The sequence below is a fragment of the Pan troglodytes genome, chromosome 3 (assembly GCF_028858775.2).
Source record: "Pan troglodytes isolate AG18354 chromosome 3, NHGRI_mPanTro3-v2.0_pri, whole genome shotgun sequence".
Classification (NCBI taxonomy): domain Eukaryota; kingdom Metazoa; phylum Chordata; class Mammalia; order Primates; family Hominidae; genus Pan; species Pan troglodytes.
The window spans coordinates 39,414,383-39,433,673 of NC_072401.2; the positions used below are offsets into that span (position 1 = coordinate 39,414,383).

At 36.8% G+C, this 19,291-nt stretch overlaps 1 protein-coding gene and 1 long non-coding RNA gene across 9 annotated transcripts in view; one reads left to right on the top strand and one right to left on the bottom strand.

The window, feature by feature from the left end:
* Positions 1-19,291, top strand: part of KLHL5 (kelch like family member 5) — an 83,481-nt gene that overhangs the window by 44,920 nt on the left and 19,270 nt on the right. For 6 of the 8 annotated variants that reach the window (XM_063808723.1, XM_009447513.5, XM_063808725.1 and 3 more), the window contains 2 exons: positions 8,858-9,044; positions 15,462-15,686. In XM_063808723.1, the coding sequence (XP_063664793.1) occupies positions 8,858-9,044; positions 15,462-15,686 (412 nt within the window). The remainder of the gene's footprint in view (positions 1-8,857; positions 9,045-15,461; positions 15,687-19,291) is intronic. The other 2 variants (XM_063808722.1, XM_063808724.1) reach the window with 1 other exon arrangement.
* The window catches only part of LOC134809785 (uncharacterized), a 117,813-nt gene that overhangs the window by 22,032 nt on the left and 76,490 nt on the right, over positions 1-19,291 (bottom strand). Inside the window, exon 2 of the long non-coding RNA XR_010156289.1 lies at positions 13,897-14,011. This is a non-coding gene — a long non-coding RNA (uncharacterized LOC134809785). The remainder of the gene's footprint in view (positions 1-13,896; positions 14,012-19,291) is intronic.

Below are 19,291 nucleotides of genomic sequence, written 5' to 3' on the forward strand. Positions count from 1 at the left end.
GAAAAGTAACATAATAAAATGTTTCTCTTGAAATCAGATTTTTAAAAGGGAGTTACATTTTTACTGCTACTTAGCAGATTTTTAAAAATTCTTTCTAGATGAAATCAAACCAAATTTGAAAAATCCGATCCGACTTTGAGAAGAATCTGTGTAATTAAGTAACCTGACAATTGACTTCACTTCTGTAGTTTCAGATATTTATGATACTATATTTGCATGAGTCTCATAGACCTTTAAAATATCCCTTATCCAGGATACTGCTGATAATCCTAGCCATAAGTTCTTAGGGTTGAAAGGCATTTTGGAGATCATTTGTTCCAACACCTGTTGTACAAATGAAGTGACAGACCAAAAAAGTAAATCCATATGTTCAAAATTACAATGTGATTGCATAAATTCCTCTCTTTCTGCATTGTAGTTTTATTTGGTTTTTGCTATTTGGCTAACATCATAGGGCTAATAAGAGGCAGAGGTGGGACTTGAACCCAAGTACAGTTCTGTGCCTTGTCCACTAAACCATTCTGCCTCTTGAGTGTACTGTGTGTAAAATTGCTGGGGGTGGCGGGGAGATGGTATCAGATGGTGGAACAAATAGATTAAAAAATAAATCAGTGATTATAATGAGATGAAGACTGTGACAGATACATGAATGTGGCATTCTGAAAATAATAGAAGTAGCCCACCAAAAAGAGGGGGTTTTGACGAGAAGGCAGGGAGAATTTCTTACAGTGTTATTTGATCCACATTATGAATTAGCCACCCAAAAGAGGGGGCATGATAACCAGGAGAAATAGGAGCTTGTACTTCATCATGAAGTCATGAGCAAATATATTGTGTTTTGGAATTTGAAGGTAGTTTGCATGGCTGGAGTGCAGAAATAAAAGGTGATAAAGTAAAGAGATGAGGCTGAAGAGGGGAATGGACCAGAACATGGAGAACCTCTAGTTATGCCAAGGAGTTTGAATTTTATCCTGAAAGCAATGAGGAAGCACTAAAGGATTTTTTAATAGGAATTTTATTTCAGAAATTTTATTTTATTTCAGAAAGATTACTATAACTGCATTGTGGAGAATGGATCTGAGGGGTCAAAGCCAAAAACCAATTAGGAAGGCTTTTGGAATTCAGACAAGTGAATTAGGCACACTGTGGCAGTGGATATGGATAGAAATTACCAGGCTCAAGAGCTATTTATGAGGTCAAATTGACAAAACTTCATGACTGAATGGTGAAGGTATACAAAAAGAGGAATCGAGAATGACTCTGATTTGTGCAATTAGGTTAATTAAAAGGTGCCGGCAATTGAAACAAGGAATATAGAATGAAGAGCTAATTCAGGGGATGGGGAAGGAAGTTGAAGAATCATGTTCCCAAAGCTTCTTTGCACCTTTAATTCTTTTAGAGTCTAAGGACTCTGAAGTCCTTAGACTTTTTTGAAAACTACTTCCTTAGATTGTTGAATCCAAAGGCAAGAGAATGACACTGGCCAAGGAGTACACAAGAGTGCTTGGGATGGAACCCTAGGAAACACAGTATATAGTGGTTGTTCCCAAACCTGGCTAATTAACTGAGTGTTATTAAAAATTGATGTCACACTTGAAAAAGGACGAAGTTTTATCATCATCCTTTGCTACAGAGAAGACAAGGAAGAAAAATCCAGTGGATTAGCCCAGTGGTTCTTAAAGTGTGATCCCTAACAGGAAGATCAGCACTACTTGGGAACTTCTTGGAAATACAGATTAGGCCTCACCCCACACCTACTGAACATGAAACTGTGGGGCTGGGGCCTGGCAAATGGTGTTTTAGTAAGTCTTCCAGTGGCTTTGATGCATCCTCAAGTTTGAGAACCATTATCCACCACAAGCAGTGGTGATGGAAGCCACATTGCCTTGTATAATTTAAACAAGTTACTTTACCTCTCAGAACATTTTTCTTTCCTACAGTGCTAATACTGTGCTGCAGTATTGTGACATTTAGAGATGTTGTCAGGGTTGATTTTTTTTCATTGCCAAAAGTGAATGGCAAGATTGCAGAATTAGAGTTATCAAGTAATAAAGTTTTGAAGTAGACACTAAAATAATGAAGAAAATGTTGGATTATATTCTGTATGTTTTATTTTAAAAGGTAGGAAAATATAACAATCATTAAATTGCCATATGCCAATCAAATAATAAATGACTAATATTTTAAAAATTGGGATTAGGTCTGTTTACCAAGAGAATTTATTTTTGTGAAATAGTTCCTTTTCCAATGATACCAACTAAATGAGATTTTATTCTACTCTGTTAATATGAAACATTCCACTTACCCTAGCTAGAAGGGATTCAACTTACATACAGTAATTTTATCATCGTGTCTCCAACAGTAGATTCTTAAAATAATATAGGAAATAATGCCTGTGATTGTAATCCTCTACCAAATGATCATTTTTGTATGGTTTTTTTTTTTTTTTTAGACTGAGTTTTGCTCTTTTTGCCCAGGCTGGAGTGCGGTGGCGCAATCTCATCTCACTGCAACCTCTGCCTCCTAGGTTCAAGAGATTCTCCTGCCTCAGCCTCCCGAGTAGCTGGGATTAACAGGCACATGCCACCACCCCCAACTAATTTTGTATTTTTAGTAGAGATGGGGTTTCACCATGTTGGCCAGGCTGGTCTTGAACTCCTGACCTCAGGTGATCCACCCACCTCGGCCTCCCAAAATGCTGGGATTACAAACTTGAGCCACCATGCCCAACCTTTGTATGGCTTTTTAAAAAACTCTGAATAATCCAGAAGAGAAGTATTTATGGTCATTTTATTTTATATTTTGAGGCAGGGTCTCACTCTATTGCCCAGGCTGGAGTGCTGTGGTATGATCATGGCTCACTGCAGCCTCAACCTCCTAGGCCCAAGAGATCCTCCCACCTCAGCCTCCTGAGTAGCTGGAACTACAGACACACACCACCAACACCACCATGCCCAGTCAGTTTTTAATTTTTTTTTTTTTTTTTTTTGAGACAGAGTCTCACTCTGTTGCACAGGCTGGAGTGCAGTGACACGATCTCTGCTCACTGCAACCTCCCATCTCCCGGGTTCAAGCGATTCTCGTACCTCAGCCTCCTCAGTAGCTGGGATTACAGGCGCATGCCACTACGCCTGGCTAATTTTTGTATTTTTAGTAGAGACAGGGTTTTACCATGTTGGCCAGGCTAGTCTTGAACTCCTGACCTCAAGAGATCCACCCACTTCGGTCTCCCAAAGTGCTGGAATTACAGGTGTGAGCCACCATGCCCAGCCGGTTTTTAAAATTTTTTTGTGGAGAAAGGGTCTCACCATGTTGCCCTGAGTGGTCATCAACTACTGGACTCAAGTGATCCTCCCACCTCGGCTTCTCAAAGTACTGTGATTGATTTTATTTTACTTTTGAAAGCATTCCAAACATTTCAATTTGATCAAATTTTAAACCATGTGAATAGAAATATAGGACATATATACATTATTTAAAAGATTTTGACACCTAAATTATGAACGTTTTCAATGTTTAGCCTGAATTTATAAGTATCTGAGTCTCCACTATTCTGCTCTCAGTTTAGTATTGTTTTCTACAGAAAGTCAGAAATATAAAATGAGTCAGTATTTACCTTTAGCATTCTTTTAGTTTACAAGGTCTTGATACTAAAACAACTTTTTTTTTTTTTTTGGACAGGGTCTCACTCTGTCACCCAGGCTTGAGTGTAGTGGCACAATCATAGCTTACTGCAGCCTCAAACTCCTGGGCTCAAGTGATCCTCCCACCTCAGCCTCTCGAGTAGCTGAGACTACAGTCACTGTGCCCCATCACACATCTGACTAGTTTTTTGTTTGTTTGTTTGTTTGTTTTTTGTAGAGACAGGGTCTCACTTTGTTGCCCAGGCTCTCTCAAACTCCTGGCCTCAAGCAATCCTCCTGCCTAAGCCTCCCAATATGCTGGGATTATAGGCATGAGCCACCTCGCCCAGCCTCCAAAACATTTTTTTAACATCTATAGAGTTAATAAATTATTCACATTCTATTTGTGTTTGAGGGGACAGTTTTAGAGCAATAGTCATACGGTGAACAAATACGAAAGTGAGGATAAAAATTTACAAAATGAAAATTTATTCCTGTATTATGAATGCTTTCAGTTTAATAATTTGCTCTTCTTTTGTAGCAGAGAAGGCATTTAGTATTCACCAAAAATGCAGAGTTCGTGAAAGTATATATTTTGTAGTTTTTCTCTCAGTGTCTTCTGAATAATTTTCTAAATGATATCTGGTTCCTCCCATTTGATTAATCTGATACTTAGATTAATGGCTTTTTTTACTCAAATAAAATTAATCCTACTTATTCATAATTTATAGATACTATCTGTATATTAGGAAATATACTTTGCTTCAAATTGCAGTTACTATTAAGTCTCCCAAGAGTTTACTTTCTACATTTTTTCACATTTATTTTTATTTAGAAACGACTAAAGTAATTGTATATAATAGAATTAACATAAACATTAAAATTAACCTTAATGAGCCAACTTTATGCATATTCACTAATGGTTTCTGTGACAAGTATAACTAGGTTTTGTGTGCATAGAAAAAAATGTGAAGTAATTAATACCAAAATGTATATTCTGGTGTAGGTCAGGGGACTTAGGTCTTAATTTGGCTTTTTTGCCTTTGGTATGCAGTGCTAGTTTCCAAATACCACCAACTTTTTTGTAGTGACTCTTTTTAGAGACTGTTTCTCTCTTCGTCTATAAAAATATGAACATATCATCAACATCATTAGTCACTAGCAAAATGCAAAATAAAACCACATTTTCCACCTTCCCGAATGGCTAAAATAGAGACAAACTAACAATTGGCGAGGATGTGCAAAAACAGGAACCCTCGTACAGTGCTGGTGGGAATGTAAGACGGGGCTGCCACTTTAGAAAACAGTTTGGTTGTTTCTTAAAAAGTTAAACATAAATTTGCCATATGCCCCAGCAGTTCTACTCCTAGGTAATAATTACCCCAGAGAAATATATCCACACAAAGACTTGGACATAAACGTTCTTGGCAGCTTTATTCATAATAGCTTGAAACTGGAAGCAACCTAAGAAGCATCCATCAACTGATGAATGGATAGATAAAATGAGGAGTACCCCGATGGTGGAATATTACTCAACAGTAAAAAGAAATGAAGCACTGATATGAGGAGCTACAGCAGGGACAAGTCTCAAAAGTGTGCTAAGGGAAAGAAGCAAGACACCAGAGTCTCCATATTGTATGATTCTCTGTATATGAAATGTCCAGCAAAAGCAAATCTGTAGAGACAGATTAGTGCTTGGGACAGAAGATGGGAATGAGGATCAACAGTAAATGGGCATGTGGGATCTAATTGAGGTGATGAAAATGTTTCAAAACTGTTTTATGGTAATGGTTCCACAACTTGGTAATTTACTACAAATCATTGAATTGTGTACTTTGAATGGATAAATTAGGACACGTAAAATATGCCCCAATAAAATTGTAAAGAAATATATTGTCAAATACAACCCACAGTGTATCAAAAGGATACACTCTGACCAGAAAGGTCTTTTTCCAGGAATACTAAAATGATTATTAAGAAATCTATGAAGGGGCAAGGCATGGTGGCTCATGCCTGTGATCCCAGCACTGTGGGAGGCCAAGGTGGGAGGATCACTTGAGGTCAGGAGCTCAAGACCGGCCTAGCCAACATGGTGAAACCCTGTCTCTACTAAAAATACAAAAATTAGCTGGATGTGGTGGTGCATGCCTGTAATCCCAGCTACTCAGGAGGCTGAGGCAGGAGAATTGCCTGAACCTGGGAGGCAGAGGTTGCAGTGAGCTGAGATTGCACCATCACACTCCAGCCTGGGCGACACAGAGACTTCCCGTCTCAAAAAAAAAAAATCTATGGAAGTCTGTATTATCTTTATTGAATATAATAAAAATAGATGACTAAATGTTACAGCAACTATTATCCTAAATAATGAAACACTAAAACCATATCAATTCAAACCAGAAACAAGATACTCTGTATCAGCCTAATTATTTAACATTGTTTAGAAGGCTTTAGCAATTGCAATAATAAAATAATTGGCATACACACTAGAAAAAGATACTCAACTATCCCTATTTGGTGACAGTTATGATTATTTGCATAACACGTAGAGTTTAATAAGGGAATTTGGTAAAGTAATAGGTTAATACAAGTGTAATCAGTAGATTTTCTCTCCTGCAAAACATATATGAAATAAACTTTTAAAACCCATTCCCAATAGCAATGAAAATAATAAAATATATAGGAAATATATAATCAAGAAAGGTATAATATGTAGAAACCTATAGAATAAATGGAAAGGCTTCTTGAACAGAAAGACAATATAAAAATGTCAGTTCTCCAAAAATTAAGAAAATTAATAAATTTAATTAATAAATAAATTTAAGTTCTTATTAGAATTCCAAGAGAATCAGGATAAAAAGAACTGAATAAATTTGTCTTAAGTTTACATGAAAAATAAAGGCACAAAAATACCAAAGGAAGCTATGAAAGTTAACAGCGAGGGAAAACTTAAAAATATTGGGTATCAGAATATGCTATAAAGACACTGTAATATACTATTTAGAAATAGGAATAGACAAATAGATCGATAGAACAGAATAAAGAATAAAAAAAACAAATCTCCTATACTTTGAGATCTATTTATGAGAATGTAGTATGGCCAAGATTCAATTCAGCTGGAAATGGAGGGGGTTATTTAATAAGTGGTACAGAACTGGCTATTGATCTTAAAGAAAATAAAAATGCTCCTCCACTCATACTCTATTTAAACATTAATTTCAAAAAAATGAATTTCACATGGATCAATGGCCTAAATGAAAGAAAGCAATAAAATCTTGCCAGATAATCCAGAAGACTACATCTACAAACTGAAGCAAAAAGACAAGACTTTGTAACCAGGACTATGAAAAGAAAGACACATATTTGATGACCTAAATATGAAAAATTATTTGAATGGCAAAAGTATTATGAAACAACCTTAATAGACAAATGATTAAAAATCTAGAAAAATACAATTGAAAAATAAAGGATTAGTGTGTGTATTGCAAGGAACTCTTAAAATTTTTAATCAAAAGATAGTAGAAAAGAGGCAGATAAAGGAAGAAAAAAGTACAAATGGTCAAAATATTTTAAAATGCTTATATTCACTTATCAGGAAAATTCAAATTAAAGGGAAAATGTGATATCATTAACAAAAAGAGCTAAAACACTTATTCCTGGCAGGAATGTTGTGCTCTTGTGCTCTTATACATGGCTGTAATGGAATGTGAGCCACTTTGCTATACATGGCTATATATATGGCTATATATATATATGGCCCTCTATATATACATAGCACTATATATATATTATATATACACATATTTTATATATATATACATATTATATATATACACACATATTTTATATATATATACATATTTTATATATATATATAAAATGGAATGTGAGCCACTTTGCTATACATGGCTATAATGGAATGTGAGCCACTTTGGAAAATCTGACAACATTGATCATACACATAGACACACACAGATACACATATATGTGCACACACATGCATACATAACATACATACATATATACTTTGACCCACCTGGAGTCAATTCAATTCTTACAAATCTATCCTATAAAGGTAAAAATTAATACATAAGGACTTCTGTACTGGACTTGTTTTTAGTAGCAGAAAAAAGTATGTTTACATATACACGTATATATATACATATATATACATATGTATATATGTATGTACATACTGAAACAAAATTGATGTCTGTAATAAGGAAATGGCTAAAAAATTAGCATATCTATATACTATGGAGTATTATTCAGTTATTAAAAAGAATAAATCAGAACTATACCTTTTCAGAAGACCTGGAGGAATTTTCTTGAGATAATGTTGAGTAAAGATGGTAAGACGCAGCAAAGTATATAATAAAACAATTAGTAAAAGAAAAAACTGTAAAAATTATTACATATATTTATATATGTTATACATATAAATGTATGAGAATTATGTCAGCAGAGGTTTGCATAAATATGAAGAAAATATGAAAGGCTGCACACCAGGTTGTTTATAAGGCAGGGAAGAATTGCAGGATGGGGAGGGGCAATGGAGAACCAAGCACAAAAGGAAAAGATTTTTAATTTTTTTTGTTTTATTTAATTTCCAATGTGATCATATTTTCATTTTATTTTTTAAAAGACAAGGTGTAATCATATTTGTGCTAAACATATAAAAATTGTATTTGTGTTATATAAATATATAAAGCTGGATTCAGTGACACAAAAGGGATTAATGTTTTTAGACCAATCACTGTTTGGAGTTCTTTTCCCCTTGAGAAACTGGTAACTTTTGTTTTTGCAGTTGTGAGCTGAACATCGTTTAGCAAAGTTAAGTGAACGCAGCATAATTAGTCAACTCCTACTTATAATTATTCTTCCATTAGAATTATTTCTGATTTTAATAGTAAAATTATTTATTTTAGAAAATCTGGAAATTATAGAAAAGTAGAAAAAAAAACTTTATTTAAAAAGCACCAGTATTCCTACTACCCAGAGATAAGCACTACAGTACTAAGATTTTAGAGTATACCATTTATGCTACTCGTGTTTTGTTTTTCAATGAAATTTAAAATGTAAATCTTGTAAATGTTGCATATTTTAGTTAAAAATATGTGCCTATGCTTGAATTTTTTAAAAATATGTAAAATCCATTTGAGAACTATGTCATTTTTTTCTGTAAACCCTACCATTTTCTTAGTCATTCAGTATACATACCTACTATTCTTTTCTAGTTCCTGGCAGACATGGAAAATAATGCACTTTTTCGGGATGATATAGAATGTCAGAAACTCATTATGGAAGCAATGAAGTACCATTTATTACCAGAGAGACGACCCATGTTACAAAGTCCTCGGACAAAACCTAGGAAGTCAACTGTTGGTACATTATTTGCAGTTGGGGGAATGGATTCAACAAAAGGTATCAAATAATCTTTTATTTGGGGGAGGGAGGACCAGAGAAAAAGATATTTTAATAAGTGTATATATGGCCAAAGAACTCTTTGGAGAAATGGCTGGCTGCAGGACAGGGGCAGAAAAAGTACCAGATAATTGTGTAACATCCTCTAGGCCAGAAAATAAGGAAGTGCTCAAAGAATGATGGAGATAGGTCAAAAGACACAGGAAACAGCTTGCAGGGGCTACTACTGTACAAATCTGGGATAATTTGAGCATCAAAATAAATAATAGTAAAATATTATAACCTATGAAATCAGTAAGTTTCCATGGTTCCACACCTATACAAATAAACAAGGGAGAAAGGAAAGCTCTTCCTTACAGAAGAATGCCAACGAATGAATATAGAAGGAAAGATGAGATTACAAAAGTTACCATTTAGTAACCACCAATAACCAATTCAGTCAAGAATTATCAGCGGATGCTGAGACTAGTGGGAAAAGTTTGAGAACAAGATAGTCTAAAAGTGTCTCTCAGCCACATGTTTACTAGTTACAAAGAGTAAAATAGTGTATTTACAGTAGAAAAACCTGGCACACAGCACTTAAGCAAACAATCAAAGATAATGTTGACAGAAATCAGACTAAGCAACAGCATTGTGCAAGATAGGTTGCACGGAGAACTTAGCCGCCCATCTATGCCGTCCTTGCCAGGAGCATATAACCTGAATCTAATCATGAGGAGGAAACAAATCTAAGTTGAGAGACAGTCTACAAAATAACTTATCTGTCTATAGTATTCAAAAATGTCAGTGTCATGAAATATAAAAAAGATTCAGAAATTGTTCCAGATTATAGGAGACTAAAGAGACATGACAGCTATTATAATGCATCATCTTGGATTTTCTTTTGCTGTAAAGGACATAACTGAGACAAATGATAAAATCCAAACAAGGTCTGTAGATTAGATAATAACATTGTATAAATGTTAATTTCAGGCCAGCTACTGTGGCTCACGCCTGTAATCTTAGCACTTTGGGAGGCCGAGGTGGGTGGATTGCTTAAGGTCAGGAGTTTAAGACCAGCATGGGCAATATGGTGAAACCCCATCTCTACCAAAAATACAAAAAAATTAGCCCAACAATGGTGGTGCATGCCTGTAGTCCCAGCTACACGTGGGAGGCTGAGGCAGGAGGATCACCTGAGGCCAGGAAACAGAGGTTGCAGTGAGCCGAGATTGCACCACTGCACTCCAGCCTGGGTGACAGAGCAAGACTCCATCTCAAAAAAAAAAAAAAAAAAAAAGTTAATTTCCAGATTTTGATTATTGTATTTTGGTCTTATAATTTCTCATTTTGAGGAAGATACACTGAGTATTAGGGGTATAATGCCATCATTTCTGCAAGTTACTGTTTTTTTGGTTTTTTTGTTTTGAGATAGAGTCTTGTTCTGTCACCCAGGCTGAAGTGCAGTGATGCTATCTCAGCTCACTGCAACCTCTGCCTCCCAGGTTCAAACAATTCTCCTGCCTCAGCCTCCTGAGTAGCTGGGACTACAGGCACATGCCACCACACATGCCTGACTAATTTTTGTATTTTTAGTAGAGATGGGGTTTCACCATATTGGCCAGGCTGGTCTCAAACTCCTGACCTCAAGTGATCTGTCCACCTCAACCTCCCAAAATGCTGGGATTACAGCTATGAACCAGCGCACCGGGCCACAACTTTTTTTTTTGAGATGGAGTCTCGCTCTATCACCCAGGCTGGAGTGCAGTGGCATGATCTCGGCTCACTGCAAGCTCCGCCTCCTGGGTTCACACCATTCTCCTGCCTCAGCCTCCCGAGTAGCTGGGACTACAGGCACCTGCCACCATGCCCCGCTAATTTTTTTGTACTTTTAGTAGAGACGGGGTTTCACCATGTCAGCCAGGATGGTCTTGATCTCCTGACCTCGTGATCTGCCCTCCTCGGCCTTCCAAAGTGCTGGGATTACAGGCATGAGCCACAGTGCCCGGCCACAACTTACTCTTAAAACAGTTCAGGAAAAAAAAAAATACCTACATAGCAAATACAGTAAAAAGTAAACATTTGGGAAAACTGGGTCAAAGGTATCTTAAGAATTCTTTGTACCACTCTCACAAGTTATTATTAATATTAAAAATAGGCCAGGATTATGCCTGTAATCCCTGCACTTTGGGAGGCCAAGGCGGGTGGATCACTTGAGGTCGGGAGGTTGAGACCAGCCTGGCCAACATGGCGAAACCCCATCTCTACTAAAAAATACCAAAAAAAAATTAGCCAGGCATGGTGGCAGGTGCCTGTAATCCCAGCTACTCAGGTGGCTGAGGCAGGAGAACCACTTGAACCCGGGAGGTGGAGGTTGCAGTGAGCTGAAATCATACCACTGTACCCCAGCCTGGGCAACAGAGCAAGAGTCTGCCTCAAAAAAATAATAATAGCTAAAAATAATAGCAATAAACACTATGCACAGTGCCTACAGGGTGTCAGTATTATGCTAGAAGCTTTCTGTGTGTTATCCCTCAATATGCATTGATCTCCCCTTTCTTTGAACTCCTAGTACTAGCAGGCTGCAATCTCCTGACAATCTCTCTGACTTCTGGCTACCTCTCTGATGTCAGCTCATTCTATTAATACTTCTTCCCTCACTGATGCTTTTATTTCAACCCCATTGGCCTTTTCATTCATCTAACAGGCCAAACATTTTATCCATATCCAGGATATTGCTTTAGCTGATGCTCTCACTGGCATGCTCTGCCCCCGGATGTTGAAGTGCCTAGCAGAAATTATTCACTCAAATCTCTCAAATGTCAGCTTACCAAGGAGGCCTTCCATGACCATTCAATAGCAACCCCCGACTACCACTTTCTAACCTGAATGACATATAACATAGTGCTATTTATTTGTAGATGCTTACGTTTTAGATATAGGCCTGATGACTGCATGGTACAGAAATAAATAACTTAAGATAACTGATTAGGGTTACAGTATAAATATTTCAACATTGGAAAAGATTTTCCATTGTTCAGATAATCTGCAAATACTTATTAAGTATCATCTGTGTACCTGGAACTGGTGCTAGCTTTTGTAGTCATTACTAGCACTCTTCTTCTCCCTCTTTTTCTCTCCTTTTCAAGGCTTTAACTGTTATCTCTATATTTATGTATAATACCCTCACTTTGATTTTATTCTCATATTTCCAACTTGTATAAAATATCTATTTGATGCTCAGCTTTTAACTCAAACTTGGTACATGGAAAGGGAAGGAAACTTGCCTTGGTACATGGCAAGGAAAATGCATATCTGTCTTTTCAGCTTTCTGGGAGATGAGTTCCTGCTTCCCATCAAGGCTTATACATACAGTGGAAAACTCCCCAAGCTTGGGAAGGGGACTAGATACTAAGCACCCAAAGTAAACAATTCTCATTCTCTCTCTGTCTCTCTGGAACCTTAAATTCTGACAGTCATCAGGTCTTTTTTCAAATGGGCCTTATATCTAATTCTTCCAAATTTCTGCTGCCATCCTTCTAATTCCAGTTAGCCTTCTGTCAGCCTACATATTTTGTTCATGTTAATTTAGAGGGAATAGCATTCATTATGTTGTTAATATATGGAAGGCATTATGCTAAGCACTTAGCCTATATTATTTCATTTCATCTTCTTAACAGTTCTCTTTTATAGATAGGGAAGCTAAGACTTGGAGAACTTAAGCAACTTTCCAAAGATTAGACAACTAATTAGTGATAAGATCAAGATTCAAACAGGCATTTTGGCTTTGGAGATGATACTCTACTCCATTAACTCTTCAGTGAACATGGCATTATTCTGCTCAAAAACTCCAGCAGTCTATTTCTTACCACATAAGATGCAAATGCCTCATTTAAGACTTTCTCTAATCTGGCCCTTCTGTTTGACCAACTTTATTTCTGAGTTTTTTTAGTGATTAAATACTCTGACCTATCCTGTTCAAGCTATCTGCCTGGCCCTAATTTATCTTATTTCCCATCTTTGTAATGAAGAGCAGTTTGCCTTAGTCGGTTGGTAGTCTGACCATTGGACTCTTGGTCCCTTCATATATCTGTTTAGTATAGGGCCAAAGAAATCAGCTAATACGGGCTCCAAATAGCCACTGTGAAAATGTTAGAGTATATTTGTGCTTACTTTTATAAAAGGTTAATTATTTGGTATAAATTAGGGAAGTCCCAAGCATTTACATAAAATTTTATACTTATTAGGATTTTGTTAATTTTGGATATTTGGATTTTATATATATATATATATATATATACCTGAGACTGTGTTTTAATATTTTTATGTTTGAAATTAGCAAAATAACTTTTAGTTACCAATTCATATGAATATGATACTGCTTAGTAAACTAGATCTAAAAGAAATAACTTAAAATTCAAAAGAAAAGTATTCCCTAAATGTATTCATGAAGAAAGATGATTAGCTTTTTATTTGTTGGAGGGAATTTTCTAATTTGATTTGATTTATTTGATGGAAGGGATAATATTTTAAGATCAAATTTAGAGTAATTAAATATACCATTACTATGTATGTTACTATTATAATGTAAGCATATGAGTAAAAAACCTCACTATAGCTAGAAACTATAAAGAAAAAGTATTCAAACATATTTTTCAACAGCTGTACTAAGTATAAGGGACTCTGTTTGGTGCTGTGAAAAATACAGAGGTAAAGGCCGGGCAAAATGGCTCATGCCTGTAATCCCAGCACTTTGGGAGGCCAAGGCGGGAGGATCACTTGAGGCCAGGAGTTCGAGACCAGCCTGGCCAATACAGCAAAACCCTGTTTCTACTAAAAATACAAAATATTAGTTGGGAGTGGTGGTACATACCTGTAATCCCAGTTTGGGAGGCTGAGGCACAAGAATTGCTTGAACTTGGGAGGTGGAGGTTGTGGTGAGCGGAGATCATACCACTGCACTCCAGCCTGGGTGATAAAGCAACAGTCTGTCTCAAAAAAAAAAAAAAAAAAAATATATATATATATATATATACACACACACACATATATACACACACACATATATACACATATATACACACATATACACATATATACACACACACATATATATATGTATACATCTATATATATATATGCATGCAGAGGTAGAAAAAGACTTGTCTATCCCAAATAATTTAGAATTCTGTAGGGTAAATAAAAAATAATAAAAACTATAACACGAGAAAATCTATATGTATAACACAACTATTTCTAAATTTTAGGAAGTTATCAATAATACTAGTGCTCTGATGACCAAATTATAACAAATACTTTAGAATAAGTGTTAGTCAAGATTATAATTCTATAAGGCTAGCACGGCTTACATGATGTATTAGAAGCTTAGAAGAGAGAAGTGGGTTCTAGTTGAACTCTTCACAATTGGGGGTTAGGTTTTTTTAGAGGGTTTTGTTTTTTTTGTTTTTTTAAACATCCGCTCATCTTAACTCATAAAGAGAACAAAGGAGTCCTGGAATCTTCCAATTCTTAAAAAAAAAAAAAAAAAAAGAAAAGAAAAACATAGATGCCTTCAGGCAGCAACTTCCTGAACTCCCTACCATCATAGTTCCCAAAGTACCCGATCTGTACTTACCCCGTCCTTGCTTATTGCAATAGAATATGTTCCCCTCCTCCCGTGAAAGACAGCTCTTCTGCCTATGCCCTGGATACTGTGCTTTCCTGCCTCCCCACGAACCATAATGAACATGGTTCATTATGTTCGTTATGATCCCTTTCATCTCCTGTATTTTTAGCTGCTTTCCTCTCAACCAGATCCTTTTCATTCACATTTAAGCAAACTCTGAGTTTTCAAATTTTCAAAGCAAAACAAAACAAAACCTTCCTCAACTCTTCTAGTAATTTCTATCTCTCCTTACTTTGATAGCCAGACTTCTCAGAAGAATCTTCTATGCTCACTGTGTTTCTTCATCTCCCAGTCACGTCTCAACCACTCAATAAGGAACCTCCCCCTGAAGTCATCAATGACCTCTGTGTGGCTAAATCCAATAATACTTCTTAGTCTTCATCTTATTTGATCCTTTCAGTAGGATACTGTTAGCAGACCTGCTGCTATAAACTTTCTTCCTTTGGCTTCCATGACACTTAACGCCTCTGCTTTTTTTTCCCCCACTTCTGGGTGTTGTTTCTCACCCTTCTTTGACAGTTAATCCTTGTCCATTTGACCTTTTCTTACTGGGGCCTGTGTATGCCCTGGAGAATAGCAGGAGATGAGGACACAGAGGTAGGCAGAGGCTAGATCATGCAGGACCTTCATGAAATATAATAAAATTATTATTCTCAATGCTAATAAGATTATATTTTTGTATCTGTAATTTCATAAAATTACCAATCATGGTATAATTTTTATTTACATAACTTCTATATATTACTATGAAGGAGCAACAAGCATTGAAAAGTATGATCTCCGTACAAATATGTGGACTCCAGTAGCAAATATGAATGGGAGGAGGCTACAGTTCGGTGTTGCAGTGCTAGATGACAAACTGTATGTGGTTGGAGGAAGAGATGGACTGAAGACTTTGAATACTGTAGAGTGCTACAACCCCAAAACAAAAACTTGGAGTGTGATGCCACCTATGTCCACACATAGACATGGCCTTGGTAAGTACAACTATGCAGATTCACTCAAAATATCACATAGCTCCCACGGCACATTTACATTCTGAACCAGGCAGAGGACCCGTGTGGCAGCCACTGCGTCAGCAGCAGTCACCAAGCATTCCTCACATGCTGCAATAAAGAATTTGGTAGGTCATCATAAAAGATGAGGCCAGATGCAGTGGCTCATGCCTATAATCCCAGCAATTTGGGAGGCCAAAGCAGGAGGATTGCTTGAGCCTAGGAGTTCAAGACCATCCTGGGCAACATAGGAAAAAACAGTCTCTATAAAAAATTTAAAAATTAGCTGGGAAATTTTTTTTTTTAATTAAAAAATTTGGTGGCTTGTGCCTATAGTCCCAGCTACTCAGGAGGCTGAGGAGGGAGAATCATTTGAGCCTGGGAGGTCAAGGCTGCAGTGAGCTGTGATTGTGCCACTGTACTCCAGCCTGGCAAAACATCTATCTCAAAAAAAAAAAAAAAAAAAAAAAAAGGATCAATACCAGTGAAGGTATGGTTGAGTTTAGATAGTATGGTTTATACAATACTCAATTTATTAATACCACCAGAGTAGAGGCTTCCCCCAAATAACAATTGACAGTAATGAAAACTCTCTAGGGATGAAGATTGAAATGGGTATGGTGGTGGGTACAGTAAAAGATCAAAGAGACATAGATTTCCACTAGTTGTAATTAGTTCTCAGTGAAAGATGATCTTAAGTTTGATAAGGAAATAAAACCAGAGGGTTAAGGCAAAGACACAGAGAAGGAGCTTAAAATTAACTATATGAAATTTAACACAGTAAACTTGTAAAACATTACTCCTGAGTCCGTAAAATCAACTATTATATAGGCACAGACTGGGAAAATGTGAGTTAAGCATGAATGAGACTTAGAAATTTGGGTTGACCATAAAATCCAGGGTAAATAGAGTGAGTCAACTGCGTGCTTCCCCTCCCCTACCATGGGGAAGAAAATATAATTCTAACACAGGCTAAATCCTTATGGATATAGTACATAGAATGTGATTGCTCATAGTCCAGCTGTTTTGTGCAAATGACATTGTGCATTGAATACTGTCATTAGTTCTAGGTGCCATACAAAAGACTTTATTGAACTGCAGCAAGTTGAAAGGAAAATGATCACATAGCTCAAAACTGTCTTCTTTAAGCCCTAATTTAAAATTTTTGTGTCATTCAAAGCAGCAATGTTCTTATTAAGTTACCTTATAATTAAATAACTGTTACAAATTTGAACTTAAGAAATAAACTTTTTTTTTTTTTTGAGACGGAGTCTCGTTCTGTTGCCAGGCTGAAGTGCAGTGGCACAATCTCGGCTCACTGCAACTTCCGCCTCCCGGGTTCAAGTGATTCCCCTGCCTCAGCCTCCCTAGTAGCTGGGACTACAGGCACGTGCCACCACGCCCAGCTAATTTTTGTATTTCCAGTAGAGACATGTTTCACCATGTTGGCCAGGATGGTCTCGATCTCTTGACCTCGTAATCTACCCAACTCAGCCTCCCAAAGTGCTGGGATTACAGGCATGAGCCACCACGCCTGGCCTAAAATAAACTTTTAAGAAACATTCCTTTTATCTCTTCATATGTGGTAATTATATGAAAATTTCATTTAAAAAAGGAGTTCTGCTAAATTTTTTTTTTTTTTTGAGACAGGTTCTTGCTCTGTCACCTAGGCTGGAATGCAGTGGTACGTTTTTGGCTCACTGCAACCTCCTCCTCCTGGGCTAAAGCAGTCCTCCCACCTCAGCCTCTCTAGTAGCTAGGACTATAGGCATGCACCATCACACCTGGCTAATTTTTTTATTTTTGGTGGAGACAGGGTTTCACTATGTTACCCAGGCTGATCTCAAACTCCAGGGCTCAAGCAATCTGCCTGCCTCAGCCTCTCAAAGTGCTAGGATTATACTTGTGAGCCACTGCACCAGGCTTAAAATTTATTTTCAAAGTCATTTTTTAATGGGTTGAATTAGGTGAACCCCTTAAGTTTTCTGCCCCCTTTGACATATTATGCATTACATATATATGTATATATGTAAAATTAGAGAGATATACATATATCATAAACATATATATACAGTATGTGTATATATTATATATGTATATTTTAATGTGTAGTTATATGTTTATATATACACATATAAAGTGTGTATATGCACATATATACATATAAATAACATGCATGCATATTTATATACACATATATGTGTGTATATATGTATACACACACACACACACACACACACACATATAAAATCTCCAAAAGCTAGTACTGGTGGGGCACAATATATAACATATGAGTGGAACAATCTGTTGATTTGGATCATGCATGAATGATGAGTATTTTTCTTATCTGGCTGTGATTTCACAAATTAAAATATATCTGTAATACAGGGGTTCTTTTGGCCCCCAAGTGACATATTTTATCTCACCTGGCCATGATCATGTCGCACCTCTTCTCAAATCCCTCTACCTCAAAGCCATCTCAAAGCCATCATGGAGACCGTTCTCCATCTCATTCAGAATAAGATCTGAAGTCCTTACAAGAGATAAGATCAGAGTCCTTATCTGCAGTCTCTGACTGTCCTGCATGATCTGGCTCCACACTCTCCCCCATCTCTTACATATTCCCCTCACTCACCCTGCCTAGCCAGACTGGCCACCTTGTTGTCCCTTAGACACAGTGAGCATACCTCAGGACCTTTGCACGTGCCGTTTCCTCTGCCTCACCTTCTCTTTCCCCAGCTATCTCCAAATCTGGTTTCCCAACTTCATTCACATTCCTGCTTAAATGTTACCTTATCAGAAAGGTCTCCCCTGACCCTCTCTATCCTTTTACTCTGCACCACTTTTTAAATTAGCACTTGTTATTACCTAAAATATATTTTATGTCTATTTCCTGACTATAAGATTTATGAGGGCACAGCCCTTACCCATTATATTCTATTGAGTGCCCGGTACTTAGTAGATATGCAGTAGGTATTTGTTGAATAAATTAACAAATGAGTCTAGCTCAGCTCCCTGCTGATGAATCATACCAATAGATTATGGTATCAAATCTAACTATAGTAAAATCTCATGAATTTGAATTAATGGGGGGAAGGTATAAAAATACTTTTCCAAATATATCTTAAATCCAAATTGTTGAAAAATGTTTTAAATAGTAGCAGTGTATGCATCTGGTGCAGTTTTAAAATAATTTTCCACTGTTGTACCTAAAAATATTGCCTCTAAAACTTTTAATTTTTTTTAGAGACAGCGTCTCACTCTGTCATCTGGGCTGGAGGTGTGATCATAGCTCAATGCAACCTGAAACTCCTGAGTTCAGGGGATCTTTCACCTTAGCTAGGACTATAGGTGATGCCACCACGCCTGGCTAATTTAAAAAAAAAAAAATTTGTAGAGATGGCACTCTTGCTGTGTTGCCCAGGCTGACCTCAGAAGAGATACTTCCACCTTGGCCTCTCAGAGCTCTGGGATTACAGGCTTGAGCCACCGTTCCCAGCCTCTAGAACTTTTTTTTTTTTTCTTTTTTTTTTTTGAGACGGAGTCTCACTCTGTTGCCCAGGCTGAAGTGCAGCAGCATGATCTTG